Source organism: Rhinoraja longicauda, chromosome 11 (genome assembly GCF_053455715.1).
Source record: "Rhinoraja longicauda isolate Sanriku21f chromosome 11, sRhiLon1.1, whole genome shotgun sequence".
Lineage (NCBI taxonomy): Eukaryota > Metazoa > Chordata > Chondrichthyes > Rajiformes > Arhynchobatidae > Rhinoraja > Rhinoraja longicauda.
This window is the reverse complement of record NC_135963.1, coordinates 16,820,032-16,840,944: the sequence shown is the minus strand read 5'-3', so window position 1 is coordinate 16,840,944 and position 20,913 is coordinate 16,820,032. Positions and strand designations below refer to the sequence as shown.

Below are 20,913 nucleotides of genomic sequence, written 5' to 3'. Positions count from 1 at the left end.
ATCATAACCGATTGATCAGTAGCACAAATTACTTTTAAAGTTCTTTCAGCTTCCTCAAATGTCATTTCTGTCAACACTGTATCTTGACAAGATAGCAATTCACTTTTATCCTGGGAATCGAATAGTAACTTTAGTTTTCTCAAAATGCTGGAGTAACTCAGCAGGTCAGGCAGCATCTAGGAGAGAGGGTATGGGTGACTTTTCGGGTCGAGACACTTCTTCAGACTGGAATGGGTGACGTTTCGGGTCAAGACCCTTCTTATCTGTTACTCCTATATGAAAATAATTAGATCTCCACTTGATATTAATTGCAACTTTAGGGCTGATTAGAAAATCACTCTGAAGAATATTAGGTGCAAAATAGATACATAGACAATATGTGCAGGACTAGGCCATTCGGCTCTTCGAGCCAGCACTGCCATTCAATGCGACATGGCTGATCGCCCACAATCAGTACCCCGTTCCTGCCTTCTCCCCATATCCCTTGATTCCGCTAGCCCTAAGAGCTCTATCTAACTCTCTTTTGAATGCATCCAGTGAATCGGCCTCAACTGCCTTCTGAGGCAGAGAATTCGACAAATGCACAACCCTCTGGGTGAAAACGTTTTTCCTCATTACAGTTCCAAATGGCCTACCCCATATTCTTAAAGTGTGGCCCGTGGTTCCTGGACATCAGGAACATGTTTCCTGCATCTAGCGTGTCCAATCCCTTAATAATTTTAGATGTTTCTATGATCCCCTCTCATCCCTCTAAATTCCAGTGAATACAAGCCCAGTCGCTCCATTCTTTCATCATATGACAGTTCCGCCAACCCGGGGATTATCCTCGTGAACTTACTCTGTACTCCCTCAATAGCAAGAATGTCCTTCCTCAAATTAGGAGACCAAAACTGCACACAACCTGCACACACAGGTGTGATCAGTGGCTTATCTAGGGTATGGCAGGTATGGCACGTGTCCTGAGCGCCACTTGAAGGGGGGCACCACAGAGCAGTTTCTATTAAAGTCAGACAAAGTCACTGTGGAGAGAGCTCCACAGTGACCATGCGCATCTCCTCGTCAGTCGTTGCCTGAAGAAAGCGCTGTCTTGTCTGCAGAAGCTACAATATGAGCCGCAACAACAGCCATGTTACCGGATTGTGCAGTGGGTGAAGAAGGGTTCGCTGGTTCAGACCAGCAGCATCAGCACCTCATTTTAAGGTGAAACGACACGTCACATATCGATGTTCTCCAGCGATGCTGCCTGACCCGCTGAGTTACTCTTGCATGTATTTAACGCATGGAATTTCTTATGCAGTCTTTTCTCTGTGCCATTTTGTTTGGATTTGATTTGTGTCTCTGATGGCTAACATTGATGTTTTGTATCTGAACCTCCATGGGTCAAGGCAGAATCTGTGATCTCGCTCTACTGAGTGTAGAAAGAGAAGAAACTGGAAAAACTGACTTTGATCACATCATAGACCAATTTGCATCAGTGAAAGCAAGGAAGGTGCAGTTATAATTTTCATGTAGTGCTATAATTTTATAATTAAAAGATTAACGAGCTTGACTTGTATTTTTGAGGTGATATTATGGTAAAGTTATCTAGTGCAGAAGGACCTCTTTGCTCCTACACTCAACTCGTCTCGCTATGAAAATAGTCAGTGAATACAGAAAGTACCATAAAGAGATAATCTATACTCACATAAAACCAATGCTGTTTAACGTGATAGCATCAACTTCATTATTATAGCATATGAGCAAAAGAACATTAAATGTGGCTTTAGTTCACACCTACCCTGGCATCTGTCACTTTGAACTCTCGCAGGATATACTGTGGCATGCTATATTCTGCCATTGGATCTACGACAAAGTATTGATACCGGGCAGAACGCTCTGCAGGCCAGTACTGGTGGCACTTTTCCTAGTGAAACAAAAGAAAAGATCAGCGAAACTGAGCACGATGCAAAGGATGCTTCTTGCCTGCATCACCTTTAATAAATTGTTTTCAAACAAGTGGCATTTCACACCTCATTAACTGCTGTTAAAGCTATATTTAACACTTCACATTTTGGCCAGCCCAGCATGTGTCAGATTCAGTGAAACGTTACACTACTTCGATATCTTTCGGAAATAAACAAGTATTTGCAAAAAGGACATAATAAGTAATTTCCGTTTTTATTTGAAATGAAGTATTTAAGAAAGTCATCACATTCACATTGCAGTGAGGTCACAACAGGCAGAAACATTCCAACTACTGAGACGATTGGAGCTAAGACTGTGCAAAAGTTCTGGAGTTCAGCTACAAATAAAAGCAATAACTGTAGAAAGTCTACATGTTTGGCCACATGTAATTTTTGTCAGTTTTATCACCATTCTTCTAAAGTTTCAAGCTTCCTCTATCAGGCATTATATGCTTAAATGTTATGAGGACCAAATGAATCAGGTTATCAATCCTGATGGATAGTAAATGTAATACCCTTTGCTATTAACTATCTCCCTTGTTTTAATAGTTGGATATTCAATTGATGAGCATTACTTACTCGGCCCATTTCTCGCAATTTTGTGAGCATAACTATAATTGTGGAATTATGCTCCCATAGCATACGCCAGAAATCTTCTGTGGTCTCTGCCAGAGGTCCTTGTGTGGCAATATAGGCCTTCTGTTGCCTGTACAATGAGGAAAAACACCAGTTAAAAACATGCATAATTTTCATATGTTTCATATATTTGCTCCTACTTCTGCACATTATTTCAATCTTGTCCCAGTATAGTTCTTGCTATGTCTCAGAGTGTAACTTAGCTGCTTGTTTTTATGTATTCATTATTGTAGCAACCGAGCATGGGAAGCACTATTTTCACACAGGGCCTTGTTTGAAAAATCTCCTCTCCTGTTCCACAAATGGTAAGCTGATAGTTGCTGAGGATACAAGATTTGTTCCATTATTTCCTGGTAAAGTTTAACACAAATCCAGTTTATAAAATTAACCTAACTGCAGAAATATGAATCAAGCTACATTATCAAGATACAAAGGCAATTAATGGAAGTGTCCAGGACAGTTAATATTACATTCAAGGAGGTGATTAAAGTCTTAAGGCCTATGAAGGTGGATAAATCTCCTGGGCCTGATCAGATATATCCAAGGACACCTGGAAACTAGAGAAGAAATCACGAGCGCCCTGGCTAAGATAATTGAATCGTCATTAGATACTAGAGGGTGTCTAAAGTCAGCGCGGTTTTGTACATGGGAGATCATGTCTCACAAATCTCATTGAGTTTTTTGAAGATGTAACTAACTTTATGGAAGGTAGCGGATGGTGATGGTGGAAGGTTGTTTTTCCGACTGGAGGCCAGTGACTAGTATTGTGCCTCAGGGATCAGTGTTGGCCCCTTTGCTATTTGTGGTTTATATCAACGATTTGGATGAGTATGGACATGGCATGAATAGCAAATTTGCAGTTGACACGAAAGTAAGTGGCATCATAGAGAGCAAAGATGGTTGTCAAAAGTTGCAGCAGGATCTTATTGGACAGGTAGCCTGAGGAATGATTAATGGAGTTTAATACAGATAAGTAAGAGGTGTTGCATTTTGAGAAGTCAAACCAGAGTAGGACCTTCGCAGTGAATGGCAGGGCTCTGAGGAGTGTTGTAGAGCAGAGGGATCTAGGAGTGCAGGTACATCGTTCCTTGAAAGTGGCATCACAGGTAGATAGTGTGGTCAAGAACGCTTTCGGCACATTGGGGTTCATTAATCAGAGGATTGAGTAAAGAAGTTGGGATGTGTAAGAAGGAACTGCAGATGCTGGTTTAAACCGAATATAGACACAAAAAGCTGGAGTAACTCAGCGGGACAGGCAGTATCTCTGGAGAAAAGGAATGGGTGACATTTTGGATTGAGACCCTTCTTCGGACTGGTTAGGGATGGGAAATGAGAGATATAGAGGGTGATGTGGAGAGATAAATAAAAAATGGAGAAAAGATATGCAAAAAAGTAATGATAAAGGAAACAGGCCATTGTTAGCTGTTTGTAGGGTGAAAATGAGAAGCTAGTGCGACTTGAATGGGGCAGGGATAGAGAGAGAGGGAATACCAGGGCTACCTGAAGTGAGAGAAATCAATATTCGTACCACTGGGCTGTAAGCTGCCCAAGCAAAATATGAGATGCAGTTCATCCAATTTGTGTTTAGCCTCACTCTGACAACGAGGACAGAAAGGTCTGTGTGGGAATGGGAGGAGAATTAAAGTGTCCAGCAACCGGGGGATCGGGTAGATTCAGGCGTGCTGTGCGAAGGTGTTCCGCGAAACGGTCGCCCAGTCTGCGTTTAGTCTTGCCAATGTATAAGAGTCCACATCTTGAGCAATGGATACAGTAGATGAGGTTGGAGGAGGTGCAAGTGAACCTCTGCGTAACCTGAAAGGATTGTCGGGGTCCCTGGACAGAGTCGAGGGAGGAGGTATAGCGACAAGTGCTGCATCTTCTGCGGTTGCAGGGAAAGGTACCTGGCGAGGGGGTGGTTTGAGTGGAAAGGGATGAGTTAACCAGGGAATTGCAGAGGGAACGGTCTCTGCGGAAGGCGGAAAGGGGTGGAGATGGGAAAATGTGGCTAGTGGTGGGATCCTGTTGGAGGTGGCGGATATTTCGGAGCATTATGTGTTGTATGCGATGGCTGATGGGGTGGAAAGTAAGGACTAGGGTGATTCTATCTCTGATGTGACTCGGGGGAAGGGGAGCAAGGGCAGAGCTGAGGAGACACGAGTGGGGGCCTCATCTATGATGGGAGCGGAGAACCCCCGTTCCCTAAAGAATGAGGACATCTCGGATGTGCTAGTATGGAACACCTCATCTTGGGCGCAAATGCGGCCTTAACGGAGGATTTAGGAATAGGGGATAGAGTCTTTGCAGGAAAGAAGTTGGGATGTTATGGTACAATTATACCAGACATTGGTGAGGCCGCATTTGGAGTATTGCATTCAGTTTTGGTCACCCTTTTATAGGAAAGATGTTGGTAAATTGGAAAGGGTGCAGAGAAGATTTGCGAGAATGTTGCCAGGTCTCAAGGGCCTGAACTATAGAGAGAGGTTGAGCAGGCTAGGACTAGGGGAGGGGGAGGAGAGGGTGCTGCATCAATGCAGGAGAGGTTTGGGCCCAACGGGTCCACTTGGTCTAGTTAGATCTAAATTTGCCTCTCATTGGTATGAACTTCATCATCTCCGCTTATTGTGAAGTAATTTTACACATCTGTGCAAATCATACTGTTTACCATTTAATACATCTCTGAGGTAATTTCACATTGATCGTCAGGCTGTTATCTGTTCTTTCTATATCTCTCTATCTCAAGAGCTGAATGAATTATTCACTGTAGCTAAAACTGAGTACATTTTTTCAGGATCTTATCTACCCAAGGCATATTAACATTTGAACGTGACTTCCTTTGATCCGGATGCCATTACTCCTGCCACACAGTTTAGTTTTCACTTTCCTCTCCTCATCACTGTTCTGCATTGGTTAGAATGTCACTTCATTGACCAAAGTGTGTGTGTGCCTTTGTTGAACGGTCGTCACTTTATCCACGTACAATTTTTAACCCCAATTCCCGTGTAATTCCTGAGGTTATATCCTCATTCAACCCATTTTTCAAATTTGGCGTCCAATGTAAATTAGATAAATGTACTGAATTTGAAACCATTGAAGTAAATGAAAAACAAATGGGACATCAGGAATTGGCTATGGCGCTCTGTGCTCAGCACTTTAAACACAAATTTGACTGGACTTAAGAGTTTATGACATTTGCGAGATTTCATATAAATTCTCAAATTTTATCCACGATTCAACTTGAGATCTTAAATGTTATTTTGGGATTTGCATCTTAGAAGTCAAGGTACTGGATCATAACAATTTACACTTTTCCCGTGAGAAACTGTTTTCCCAATCATGCAAGGTCAGAAAGGATAGCATGCTGAAAGAAAGTTTTATTGGTTGAAGTTCATGTACGATTCCACCAGAGGGAGTCAAAACTCCACAAAATGCACTTGTACCTGCCCAACCTCCACTTTAGCAAACATTCTCTTTGTTAATCATCTGTAATTATCTGCTTTATTAAATAGGTACTTCAAATTATCATAACATGTCTTTATATAATCTAAATAATTTAAAAAGTTGTGACACACCTTATGTATTAAAATTTCAGCAGACAGGTATCAAATTAGTTTAAAATAGAAATTAAAATTAATTTCAATCTAACTTTGCATTTGGGATCTAAAACTTCACCATTTATACTTCATTATATCATTTGGTGTGCTCTTTACAAATGACCAGGTAATTTGTTAATCCAAAGCATCTGGGAGAAAATACCACATTGTGGCAGAGTGTTAGAATACAAGCTGGTAGTAAATATATATATGTATCAAGCAGTGAGGCATCTCGTGTATAATTCTCAGTTGTCATGTTTTCTTTGTCAAACTACCTGCCCATAAATAATACTTGGATGACTGCTTCTCCTAATTTATTGTATTGCACACTCCTGAGATTTTGCAAATGTGTAAACATTCCTCGTACAACAATATTGATCGCCATAGAACTGGGCTTGTTACACAAGTAGAACTAACATATTAAACTTAGTCTGAACAATATATATATTGCACAAAATTTCTGCATTATTTGAGTCAGGTTTCATTGGTTCCTATCGATTTACACTAACTGTAAAGGTAAATAAATGTAAGTTGTATCTCTGTGGAGCTAGAATGTTAAAAAAAGGTACAATTATAAAGCATCTTGGGTACCAAAGTGCTTTACAACCATTTGCATACTTTTCTGAAGTACTATTGTGCAAGAAATGCAGAAGCAAATTTAGGCAGGGTAAGGTCCAAAAACAGCCATATAATAAAGAACAGATGATTAATTTAATGATGTTGATTCAGAACCAAATTGGCCTGACACCAGTGATAACTTCCATGCCTTATTTATAAATGGTGTTATTGGATCATTAGCATGCACCAGAAATTACTAATGGGCCCTTTGTACACTGTGTCATCAGTGAAGGAGGACTTGAACCCTCAACCTTCTGACAAAGATGCAAGTATGCTACCAACCCGAATACACCCGAGCATATCCTGGTTTGGATAGCTTATATGAACACTGAATTCTTCAATTTTAGGAACTCTCACTCTCCCCCGGTCCCCCCCACCCCATGGCCTACCTGGTGCGAATCTAATTCTTCCATTATCCCACCCCCCTCCCCTCACCATCACCTATCCCTTTCCACCTATTTCTCTTTAACTCTACATTTCACTCTTCTCCCCTCCTTTTCCTACCCCCTAGTGTCGCCTTTCTTCTCTAGCTTTTTTCCACCCATTTGCCATTCAAAATCCCCCTCGCCTGCGTCACTTGTCAGGCTTTGCCCTGCCCCACCTCTTTTCCAGCTTTCTACCAGTCTCCTCCCACTACAATCAGTCTGAACAAGGGCCCTGACCCGAAAAGTTGCCTATCCATGTCCTCCAGAGATGCTGCCTGACCAGCTGAGTTACGGCGCCATTTTGTGTTCATCACAAGATTCCAACATCTGCAGTTGCTTGTGTCTTCCCTGCTATAACCTTGCAACAGACAATACCAGATAGTCTCCCCAGAAATCCGAGAAAAGTCTACAAACTCTTGCATGACACGGATAATAGGTTGCATGGTAGAAAATGTCATCATATATATACAGCCGGAAACAGGCCTTTTCGGCCCTCCAAGTCCGTGCCGCCCAGCGATCCCTGTACATTAACACTATCCTACACCCACTAGGGACAATTTTTTTAAAACATTTACCCAGCCAATTAACCTACATACCTGTACGTCTTTGGAGTGTGGGAGGAAACCGAAGATCTCGGAGAAAACCCACGCAGGTCACGGGGAGAACGTACAAACTCCTTACAGTGCAGCACCCGTAGTCAGGATCGAACCTGAGTCTCCGGCGCTGCATTCGCTGTAAAGCAGCAACTCTACCGCTGCGCTACCGTGCGCTATATCTTGCCAAGATATATTCAAATTTAAGCTTGAGAGATTTTTGGTCAGTAATAAAAATGACACCATGTGGGGATCGAGGATGGATGCGCATAAAACTGTTCAGTTAATACATACAGACTAACTAAATGACATTTAGTCTAAAGGGTATGGAAGAGCAGTGGGATCTGGAGTAAACACGCATCAATCTGTTAAAGTGCCAGAGCAAGTTGGAGGAGTGGTTAATCAAAGTATGTGGGATCCTGGTAATCATAAAAAGAGGTAAAAAGCAAGGAAGTTATGTTCAAATTGTTTAAAACACTAGTTCGGCTGCAACTGGAATATTGCATCCAGATCAATTAATGCAAGGAAGAGAAAGTGTACAAGGATTACTAGCACAATTTCAGTTGAGAGTTTTCAGCTACACTATTACACCGGAGTTCTGCAGGGGTCAGTACTGGGGCCGCTACTCTTCATGTTGTATAGTGAAGGGATTGAAGGCTTTGTGGCCAAGTTTGCGGATGATACGAAAATAGGTGGAAGGGCAGGTAGCGCAGAGAAAGCAGGGACTCTGCAGGAGGACTTGGACATGTTGTGAGAGTAGGCAGAGAAGTGGGAGATGGGATATAGTGTAGCAAAGTGTTGAGCCATGCATTTTGGTAGTAGGAATAAAGGTGTAGACTATTTTCTAAATGGGGAGAGAATCCAGAAATCAGAGATGCAAAGGGACTTGGGAGTGCTGGTGCAGGATTCCCAAAAAGTTAATCTGCAAGTCGAATCGATAGTAAAGAAAGCAAACTCAATGCTAGCATTTATTTCAAGAGGGCTTGTATACAAAAACAGGGATGTAATGCTGAGGCTCTATAAAGCGCTGGTAAGGCTGCATTTGGAATATTGTGAGCAATTTTAGGCACCATATCTGAGGATGTGCTGGCTCTGGAGGCTGTCGAGGTCAAGTCAGTGGATATTTTTAAGGCAGAGATAGATTTTTGATTAGTACAGGTGTTAGAGGTTATGTGGGGAAGGCAGGAGAATGGGGTTAAGAATTGATTGAACGGCGGAGTAGACTTGATGGGCCGAATAGCCTAATTCTTTCCTATCACTTATGAGCTTATGACCTTTTGGCAAAACTTAGGTTAGAGTCTGAGGAGGAAAGGAAGAGAGGACATGTGTTAGATCATGATGGCTTCAGATAGGGTAAATAGAAGGAAATTGTTTCATTAGCAAATGGCTCAAAGACATCAATTCAATGTTTTGGGTGGAACTATTTTTCACACAAAAATTAAATGTGATCCTAAACTCACTGTCAGTAAATGATGGAGACACTCAATCAGAGCTTCAAAAGGGAATTTGTACTTGTGGGAAAATAATTGCAAGGCCATGGGGAATGAGATTGACAGGATTGCTCTACAGTAGGCAATCATGGACCATGAATTGAATGGTGTCCTGTGAGCAATGATTCTTTCACTGCTTAAGGTGCAGGGTAGGCTTTGATTTTATTGAATAGTATTGTATGCTCTACCTCTTTTCTATGTGCTTGCGATGTAAACAATCATTTGGTATGATTCAAAGAAAAAAGGGCTTTTCCCAAATATTCTGGGCTAAATTTATCCCTTAATCAATAGCACTGAAACAGATTTTGATCTTTTTTTAGCTCTACTTGTGCGTCTAACCCCACAGTTGTCTGTAGTAATTCCGTCTTTTACAATAGTAGCTGCATTTCAAAGTATTTTACAGGCTGCAAAACACTGGCATACTACTGTCTTTCTTACAAGAGTGAAGACAACAGAAAACGATGGACCACTGGGTTAGTTACAACTTTGCAAGGGAATATAATACCTGTATCCATCAATGAAGCTGGCATTAATGTAATCAGAGCCCTCAACACCTCGGATTGGTTGCAAGCAGACTCGAGTGGACTCATATGGCATGATGTTCACAAGACGGTTTTTAAACTTGTTACACGTGAGATTGGCACTGATAAATCGTGAGGTATGTGCTTTGGAGTTTGCCAGGCGCTGCAACGACAAAACAAAATGGGTTAATCCAACATCTGTAGATGGGTGTACAGGGCATACAAATGCAAAAGTGGCCAATCAGTCTTGCCAGTCTATGTTCGTGTTTATGCTCCAGCTGAGTTACCAAATTATTCTTTGTTAAATAAATTTGTTAGGAATACTTCCTAAATAACAAAGGTATTTAAATGCTCTAATCATTGTCTAGTTGGTAACATTCCTGTGCCTGAGTTAGAAGGTTGTGGATTCAAGTGATGGATATGAACAACAGACCTGACTCGCAAAGTGCAATAATGAGATACCACTGTGTTGCTGGAGCTGATGTGTTTTCGATAAAATGTGACAAGTGTCGTGCCATCTGCTCTCTGAGGGACATTAAAAACATCCCATGGCACTTTTCCAAAGAACAGCAGGAGAGTTACCTTTACTAGCATTAATCCTTCAATCATCTTTGCTAATTAACAGTTAATTTGGTGATAACTTCCCTGGTGGTAAAATCCACAAATCCTGAAAAGCCCCATATAAATGGAAGCCCTTTCTTCTTTTCGGTATGTTAAATGAGATACAGTAAAATTAACCAGAACAACAGAGAATTATATTCTTTTTTTTTTTTGTGGAGATATTGGGGATATAGCTTTCATAAAGCAAGAGCTCTAGGATTTTCAAGTTTTTTCCAAAGCATTTTTATAAGACCATTATTTCAAATGCAAAATGACTGGTCTAGTTCTTCTCTTTGAAACAACTTAACACATCAATGGCAGGTCTCAAATAAATAGAGTTAAACCGGCACTTTGATTGCTCAACTGAGGCACCAACATCCACGTCAATTTATAAAGGTAAATAAAATGTTGGGAATGCAAAAGCAACCTTGAAACTAGATCTTATACCCAAAAGTATTTGCAATCCCAATGAGTTGTGTTTGGTTGCCAAGCATAATTATGCATAAATGGTTATTACCTTGATCAGTCATAATTCTTTGATATTTAGTTTTGTTTACAAATGGTCTCGTCACAGGACAGTAGAACACAGGACAGTAGAACACAGGAACAAGTCCTTCGGCCTACATGTCTGTGCCTGCCTTAGCCATGATGCATGACCATGATTACATGAATGCAATCCATAAGTACTTTCCAAACCACATTCACAAATGGACTCAACAGTTCCATGGAAATATTTCGAAGAATAGCTGGGAATTTATGCCTGAACTCCAAAAATATATATTTTTTCAGGTAACATCACAGGGAAATGTTGCTGTTTGTGAATATATACTGCACACAAACAGGCTGTAATATTTACTACATTTTGTGAACACTTCATTTCAATGACTTGGACTGACTTAAAAGGGGTATGAAGAGCTCTATACAAATATAATCAGTTCCTTTCTTTTCACTGAAGAGGTTGGTATTTTCTGAAACTGATGTCATGGATCTTTCAAATACATTAGATATTTTATGGAAATGCATACTTTTGTTGAAAAAAGAGCTATAAAATTACAAAGATGCAATATGAATTTACAAACAGTTCTCCACCACAATGACCCGTCCCTGTCATTATTTACTGCTGGGGACATAAAAACTATATACTACAATGAGCAAAGAGGATACTCCCACAAATAGAAGAGTAACTAAAACAATCACGTTCTGATAGTCACCCTTCTTGGGTTACACCTAAGAGAATAGTCATTACATGCAACTATTTCCAAAATTAACTAAACCTACAATTACAATATTGATGTGTTCCTCAGAGCTTCTCAATAGAGCTTCTCAATAAAGTAATTCCTTTTGTAAAATTAGCCCTTGACGTTTGGCCACAACTGACATTGTACACAACCTTTAATAAAAGCCCTTGTCCCAGATCCCATATTTCTGGTAAATAAAGATTTTAATCATAATCAAATATAAAGTTAATCATTTATGTTATATCAACTGTTACCCATGGCAGATTTTTCCTAATAGTTTTATTCTTTGCATTTAAAATTATTTTGCACCGTCATTCTTGAAAGGCCTATCTCTAATTTTTAAACTCCATCTCCAAGTTTGGGACTCACAACATGATTTAAATGCTATAAATATTTAAATGGTGAGGCATCTGTAGATAGAGAATATGATCAATGGTGTAAATTCCTCAGCACCCTTCACTTGGCATTAAGATAGTTTGCATGTCTGTTTTTTAAAAGTTCTTAAATGATTGCAATATTTTACAGCATGGTTTAAAAAAAGCATTGTTTGGGTCTTTTGTGCAATGCCACACTGTTTCAAAAATAGTTACATCACTGAATGTTTGATTGCTTACAATTGTCTGCATTAAACTACCAATGTTCAATTCCACGAGCATTCTTAAAATTATTGGAGAGTGCTTTCAACATCCTCGTGGCAAGTTCTCAGATTTACGAAAGGAACTACAAGACTGGACAGTGTCCCTTGGAGGAGGGAAGCCCTACATTCAAAGTAACCTTGACAGGTATTAGCCAAGAGGTCTTTGGAATAACATTCCTCAAATGATGAGCAGTGTTGCAAAACTTATGATTTCACAATATTTATAATTAACAGGGCTCATTTTCAAGCACTCACTCTGCATTAAATCAGTTTAAGTGTTCAGTCACAAACAAATTCCAAATTTATTCCATGGAGTGTGGGAGGTGGAGGTGTGACTTTGTAAATAATAAAATCATAAGGGGCATGGATAAGGTGAACAGCAACAGGCTTTTCCCCACAGTAAGGGTATTCAGAGGCTACATGTTTAACATGAGAGGGGAAAGTTTAAAAAAGAACCCAAGGGCACTTTCTTCACACAGAGGGTGGTATGTACATGGAACACCAAGAGTAAGTGGGTGAGGCCAAGTGCAATTGCAGCATTTAAAATACACCGGGACAGGTACATGCTTCGGAAATGTTTGGAGGTTTATATGGCAGATGAAGGCAAGTGGAGATAGCTCTATTGGGCAATTTGGTCAGCATAGGCGAGTTGGGTAGAAGGGCTTGCTTCCATGCTGTATAGCTTTATGAATAAGTTTGAATGGGAATGGAACGTGAAGTTGAGAGTAGTCAGCCACCAAAGCTGGAGTAACTCAGCGGGACAGGTGGCATCTCTGGAGAGAAGGAATGGGTGATGTTTCGGGTCGAGACCCTTCTTCAAGTCGAGAGTGATTGTCTCAAGTGGTTTGTTAATTACTATGGGGCCATAAATTCAAGATGTACCAGAAGCACAAAGGTAAAGGCTGAATATTATTTTTATAAAGAGTTTTGAAAATGGAAAATATTACCACAACTATAAACTGAATCAAATGATCTAATTCTAGAAGATTTATGCAAAAAAGTAAAATGTTATATGAAAATGGATATTTCAAAGTTAATCAGTGCAAAATGAAGTTTTTGTACTGATACTTCTGTAAAGATAGAATTACTTTTTAATGGAATTCTTTGGTATATAAAGCAGAATTACATATCCAAGACCAATTCCAGTAAGGTGCCTTTTAAATAAGTCATTTTGTTATTTCTTGGTCTTAGCCGTGCCTTTAGAGTGACGTGCAGAGATGATTGGAAGAAAATGATCTCAGAATGATTGAGGCCTACTCCAGATCAACATGATTTAGATTTATCACAGAAAGATATGAATGAGAAAATAACACGTGTTCAATATTTTCAATTTACTTTAATAGGTTTTATAAAAAAAAAACTTCTGCTGATTTCGATCGTCTTGTGCAGAGATTGAACTAATAAAATGTCAAAATAGAAAACCTGTATTTTGGCTGCAGCACTGACCTTGAATTCTAGCTCCATGGCCGTAACCGTCTCTGCTAGTGGAATCTGACCCAGTTTCTGTATGTGGGCAAAGAGACTTCTTGCTGCAACTTCTGTATTTCCACATATTGCTGCCTCGAGGAGAGCCTCATGAATGAAGATATACTGATCTTCTGTCTGTACCATGTAATTTCGCTGTGCTCTCATGCAGGTGACATGACCATAGATGTCAACTGTCTTTTCATGTTTAACTCGTTCTAGCATGGCATCGATCACAACGAAGCAGCCAGTTCGACCCACCCCGGCACTATGAAAAGCAAAGACAGTCAGCATGAAAAACTAAATTGTCTGAAGCAAGAATAAATGTTTTCATTTTTGAAAGGAGTTCAACCGCAGTCAGCAGTCGCAAAAACTACGAGTTTTTAAACATGTCAGCCTTGGCTCTGTAGTACTGTACTCTTTAATCACAATCAATTATGATTTGTTTCCAATGGATCCTGTAACTTAGCAAAATGCCTTAAGGTACTTCCTGGGAATGTTACCAGACAGAATTTGACACAAAGCCACACACGAAGACAATATCCAAAGGCATGGTCAAAGAGGTGGCATTAAAAAGTAGCTTGAAGGGAGAAATGAGGGATAGAAAGGCGGGGAGGTTTACAGAGAGAATTCCAGAGATTTAGGCTTTGTTCGCCAAAGGCACATCTGACAATTATGACACAATAAAATTTAGGGATGATCAAAGGAGTGTAGACATCTGAGAGTTGTTTGAGCTAAAAGAGATTATAGATTAGTAGGGAGGGGGTTTGATGATATTAAAAAAATTATAATGTCAAGTTAATTCAGGTGTTGCTTATTTGGAATCCAATTGTGGTCAAAATACACAGGGATGGGAAAGAAGCAGCAGAGATTTGGATGACATCAGGTTTAGTGAGCGTTTTAAAGGCTGAATAGGAACTTTCTGCAACAATCATGTCCTGAAATTATAAAGGCGTGGATAGAGTTTCAAAAGCAGGTGAGTTATGCAGGGTTGAAGTGAAATATTCTTAAGGAGGCGGTATACCTCTGATCTTATATGAAAAAGCAGATGTGAAAAAGTTGAAATAAAACAGAAAATGGTGTAGAAACTCAGCAGGTCAAGCTGCATCTGTCAATGGGTTAATGGAGCCAGTTCGAGAAAGAGAAACTGAACAAACAAAAACACATTTATTGAGGGCAGCATGAAAGACAAGTTTTGAGGAACATGCCTGGCAGCTCAGTCTGCAGAAACTCAGCACACCAGGCAGCATTTCTGCAGAACATGGGTAGGTGACATCTCAGGTCAAGACCCTTCTGCAGATTCAAAATCCAGGTTGGGTCTGAACTGTGAGGTCACTGGGCACAAGCTGGTGGCACAGACAAGTGTTGGGGAAACATACGTGGCTGTGGTCTATTGTATTTGTATGCTTTGAACATCCACATTATTCGCCTCATTTTATAGTGGCCTGTAACTATTCAGCTTAGCATACCTGCAGTGAACCACCATAGGGCCTGCATCCGGTGGATTGCATGCTTTAACTCTCCTCAAGAAAGCCAATATTGGAGTAGGGTATTCTGGAACACCATGGTCTGGCCAAGCCATGAACTGGAACTGTCGCACTTCCCGCTTCTCACTTGAGCCATTCTGTTGAGGAAAGAAGATCATTTCTAAGTTGACTTGTGAATGAATATCACTAAAAGTATGTCTGTGTGATCCAAGGCTACAACAATGTAAGTAACTCAGTGGGTTAAGCAGCATCTCTGGAGAAAAGGAATAGGTGACATTTCAGGTCAAGATGCTGCCTGACCTGCTGAGTTACTCCAGCTTTTTGTGTCTGTCATCGGTATAAATCAACATCTGCAGTTATTCCCTACACATTTTGTCTGCTACAAAAATTTAAGTGTATCCTATACTTAGGCACTGTAATTACACCATTTATTTAATATTTTTACATATGCATTACTTGAAAGGAAAGAGCATTTCTATTCAGCTGCTGGATATGCCTATAGGATCAGTGCTTCCTTTAAATCCTCATTAACCAATAAATAAAGTGGAATAAGGAGCAGATTAGAGGAGGTTTCTCTCGCTGGTCAATTCTAAATTTGGGCACATATGAAAACAGACACACACACACACACAATATATTAGAAAGAAAAACTGTTGTACCTTATAAAGTGCAAATGTCCGGACAGAATATGTGGCTAGCTCCACTGTGTCCAAAAGGGTGACTTGAATCATTCCATAGGTCTCTGTGCCTCGGCAAGGCCAATATTGATCACATTTCACCTATGAAATATATAACAATTGATCAAGAATACTGAAAGCATGGGGATCTGTGTCAATCAATTATCAATGTAGTTTAATATTCTCAAAGCAGAATTACACATTCTTTTCTCATTGATATTTCATATAATATAGAGGTTCCTGTACATGAAAGCACACAAGTACAATGTAAAATCACATTTAATTGGGGATATGATTCATTATCACTTGTCTGTTATATATTAAAGAACTACAAGACCATTTAAGATTTTTTGAAGTACAGTATGTGCTACTATATTAAATAGGATTAGGCCTTTAAAGGAAAACTCAATAAATGAAATACGAAAATCTGAAATCACATGAGATTTGGGTGATGGAAAACAAATCTTGAACGTAATTCAGCAAACTCCTCCTCTATAAAGCAGATCCTAGATTTAGAACTCTTATTATTGTCAGATATCTTATTGGCCATTTCAATAAAAGGTTACAACATTATGTGCCAAAACCACTGCCCAAGGACTTGCATGTAGCAAATCTAAAATCACACTGACATTCAAAATGATGTAAAAGAACTGGGAATTGAGCTGTATGTTTCTTAATCTGCTATATGCAGAACAGAATAAACGTAACCTACAATGTCAGTATACTGCTCACAAAATAGAAAAAATACATGATAGTCAGCCTCCATTACACAGCAATACGTCTAGCCAAAAGAAGGGAAGATAATATTTAAATTAAACATTAAACTAAATTAAATTAAAATCTCTTTCTACACAAAAAGCCAAAGGGAATAGTAAGATCCAGGCAAGTATTTTATTGAACTGGCAGCAAACCAAGAGACTTGTGCTTTGTGAAATGAGCCATAAGTTAAGGATGAGTGAATATCACATTTGCTTTCATGTTCAACAATGTGCTAATTCTCATAGATGCTGGTGTTTCTGGAGAGAGGCAGAACTTGACACAATAGAAGTCTGAACATTATTTGTCACAGGATGTCAACAGAATTTCACAAACTCACATTGGAAAACAACGTAAGAGTGAATGAACAAGTTTCCTTTAAAAAAAACCTTTACAGCGTTCCTGCTTCCTCAACGTCATGCTAATGGCAATTAATTGAACAAATTTAGACTAGAATAAATTAGGGACAAATGTTTAACTTTTTGGTTATCTCTTTTCATATTTATATTATGAGTAAAGTTAAATGTCTTATTTCAAATATATCTTTCTGTGAATATAGTGAATTTAGTATTTAATTTTACCACCTGGGTGGAAAACGGGTCTATTGATATTTTAAATATATATATTCAGGGTATGTGGATGGTGCAGACTTTTCCTAGCAGCAAATCGTTTTATGATATTGGTGGTAAGTGACTACCTTCCACTACTGATTTGATTGCCTGTTGTGAAGAACAATATTTCTATTATAACTGGTTTCTAGTTTTATGACCAACTCTCAAGGAAAATGTACCCCAAAATATGAAAGCGAAGAGGAAAAATATTTTATAAAAATAAAAAATTATGATTTTATCAAATGCATTGAAAAAAAAGCCACTTACTTAGAACTTGGTTAAATTGTCTTAGAACCGATACTAATTATGATTAGAATAATTTTACTGCCATTTTAGTCAATTGCATTTTAATAGTTCAAGAAAGGTTTTTAAAGAGGGCAAGTGCTTCATAATTAGTACTTTGCAGTTCCACACTACCACTAATCACACATAAATAGATGATTTAGATTTGCTGGAAAAGCAAAAAATATTTTCTCAGAGGAATGATAATTGCTTTAAAAATTGATTACGTTAATCCTAAAAGCACTTAATACCCATGCAGAACAGAAAAATATGCAACTCTCAAAATGTACTGAAAATTCTCCTCCAAAAATAAGCACAACGAAGAACATTGTCTCCTGAAGATTTAGATGATATGGCATTTATTCCCAATAAGGGAACCTTGGTTACTAATGACTCCTTGTGAAACTAAGAACAAACTTGCAAATGGAAACAATAAATGGATTTGATAGTTTTAAGGCAATGTCACCAATCTATAACTTAAATTGACTATTCAAGTTTAGATATGACAGATTTGTGTAACTTCATTCATCACAAGTGAGGTAATGGAAGACTGGAGGATGGCTAATGTATCTTTGTTTAAGAAGGCAGCAAGGATAAGCCTGGGAAACTTTTTGGAAGGGATTTTAAGATACAGAATTTATTTCTATTTGGTAAAGTAGGGATAGTCAGCATGGGTTTGTGGAAGAGCAATCATGTCTTGTGAATTTTTTGAAGTGGTAACCAAAAAGATTGATGTGGATAGGGCAGTAGACATTTTCTTTATGGACTTGAGCAAGGCCTTTAACTCTGGTCCCACATGGTAGTCTAGCCCAGAAGGTTAGGACATCTGGGATCCAGGGTAAGCTAGCGTATTGGATGTAAAAGTGGCTTGGGGGTAGGAGGCAGAGGTAGTAGTGAAAGGGTGTTTTTTTCTTTTGGATGCTTGTGACCAGTGGTGTGCCACATGGATTGGTTCCTCTGTTGTTTGTCATATATGTTAACCATTTGGACGACAATGTAGAATCGTGTAGCACGTAAACAGGCCCTTTGGACCCTGTGATCAAGATGCCCATCCACACTTATCCTAGTTGCCCACATTTGACCCATATCCCTCTTAACCATTCTTATTCATTTATCTGACCAAATGACTCTTGAACGTTGCTATTGTACCTAACTCAACTACTTCCTCTGGCAGCTCATTCCATATACGTACCACCCTTTGAAAAAATTGGTACAGCAAGATCCAGATTAAATGTGAAAGTGGACTAAGGAATGATAACTGAAATCAAACAGACAAGTTAAAAGTCATGCATTATGGGAAGTTAAACTGGGACAGGCAGGACACTGGGGAGTGTTGTTGAATAGAGATCATGGGGTATAAGTACATATTTCCTTGAAAGCAACAACACAGGCAGGCAAGGTGGTGAAGAAGGCACATTACATGCTTGTCCTCAGTGGCTGAGGAATTGAGCAGAAGAGTTGAAACATCACATTGTGCAGAGCACTGGTGAGACTGACCTGGAATACTACATGCAGTTCTGGTCACTACACAGCAGGAAAGATATGATTATGCTGGGAAAGGTGCAGAACAGAATCACAAGGATGTCACCTGGACCGGCGTAATACAGCGAGATTGGATTGGCTTGAAGGTAGACTCAAAATGCTTGAGTAACTCAGGCAGCATCTCTGGAGAGAAGCTTGGCTGGGCCTGTTTTCCAAGAGCAAAAGAGGCTGAGAAGTGACGTGAAAAACACATATTATAAGAAACATAAATAGGGAATAAATAGGGAAGAAAGCCAGCGTCCGTTTCCCATGGTAGGGATGTCTAAGATTAGAGGACATAGATTTGAGGTGAGAGGGAAGAGGCTTAAAGGAGATTTGTGCAGTACATTTTTCCACACAGAGTAATTGGTATCTGAAATGAGCTGCCAGAGGAGACGATAGGGGCAGAAGCAGTCAAAACATTTAAGAGGCACCCAGACAGGTACTTGAATGAGCAAGGCATATGTAATAAATGTAGGAAAGTGGGATTATCCTATACAACTGTATGAACCCAAAACAGATTTAATGAAAATTACATATGAACCATGAAGCTGTTTATGGAATAGGTGACCTTATGGCCATTGAGCCAATGTCAGTACTAGTGGAGTAATCCAGCCATCTCCTTTCAGCCTTCCTTTTGCTGCTAGCTATCAGCCGTGCACGCTTCAACGTTTCTCATAAGGTCACAAACGATATGAGCAGAATTAGTCTATTCGACCTATCAAGACTACTCCATCATTTAATCATGGCTGATCTCTCTCCCTCCTAAACCCATTCTCCTGCCTTCTCCCCATAACTCTTGTCATCCGTACTAACCAAGAATCTATCTATCTCTGCCTGAAAAATATCCATTGACGACCTCCACAACCTTCCGTGGCAAAGAATTCCACAGGTTCACCACCTTCTGACCAAAGAAATTCCTCATCTCCTTCTTAAAGGAACGTTCTTTAATTCTGAGGCTATGACCTGTAGACATAGACTCTCCCACTAGTGGAAACATCCTCTCCATATCCACTCTATCCAAGCCTTTCACTATTCAGTAAGTTTCAATGAGGTCCCCCCTCATCCTTCTACACTCCAGCGAGTACAGGTCCAGTGCCATCAAACGCTCACCATATGTTAACCCTCTCAGATTTCAATGCATGCTCCACCAGATTTGTGAAGCTCTGAGACGAGCTGGCACATTTGACAGAGAGGTGGGAAGCCAGCAGAATGTTTTGTATTTATTTATTTATGTTTTTCAGAATATGGGCATTGCTGGCAAAGCAGTATTCATTGCCTCTGAACAGAATTGTTTGGACTAGGAAAGAACTGCAGATGCTGGTTTAAATCGAAGGTAGACACGAAATGCTGGAGTAACAGCGAGATGGGCAGCATCTCTGGAGAGAAGGAATGAGTGATGTTTCGGGTTGAGACCCTTCTTCAGAATTGTTTGGAGGTCCATTTTAGAATTATTCATATTGTTTGTGCCCAGAGTCAGAGTCCAGGCTGAGTACGGATGGTTGATTTCCTCTACGAAAAGATATCAGTAAACAAGATGAATTTTTAATGACCGTCATTTCATGGCTATTGTTGCTGAGACGTTAAGAGTTTTGAAGTGGTAATGAAAATCATTGCAAGCAATTCACTGTTTCGAAGAATGTAAGGGGATGGAATCAAATAAGAAACATCCACTCAGCTCAAAAGACACCAGAAAGGCATTAGAGTAGGATGATGTCATCAGTCTTAATAAAGACTATAGCAGGTTGAGAGAGATGAGGAAGAATAGTTTATGTGGAATTGCTCTGTCGCCAAAATATATCAGTGTGGTCTTTGATAAGTGCT

The 20,913-nt window shown here is 39.6% G+C and overlaps 1 protein-coding gene across 22 annotated transcripts in view; it reads right to left on the bottom strand.

Annotated features, from left to right (window-relative positions):
* Positions 1–20,913, bottom strand: part of ptprfa (protein tyrosine phosphatase receptor type Fa) — a 312,377-nt gene that overhangs the window by 8,923 nt on the left and 282,541 nt on the right. For all 22 annotated transcript variants that reach the window (XM_078408325.1, XM_078408329.1, XM_078408326.1 and 19 more), the window contains 6 exons: positions 15,902–16,021; positions 15,225–15,379; positions 13,738–14,023; positions 9,801–9,979; positions 2,523–2,649; positions 1,778–1,903 (listed from right to left, as the gene is read on the bottom strand). In XM_078408325.1, the coding sequence (XP_078264451.1) occupies positions 1,778–1,903; positions 2,523–2,649; positions 9,801–9,979; positions 13,738–14,023; positions 15,225–15,379; positions 15,902–16,021 (993 nt within the window). The remainder of the gene's footprint in view (positions 1–1,777; positions 1,904–2,522; positions 2,650–9,800; positions 9,980–13,737; positions 14,024–15,224; positions 15,380–15,901; positions 16,022–20,913) is intronic.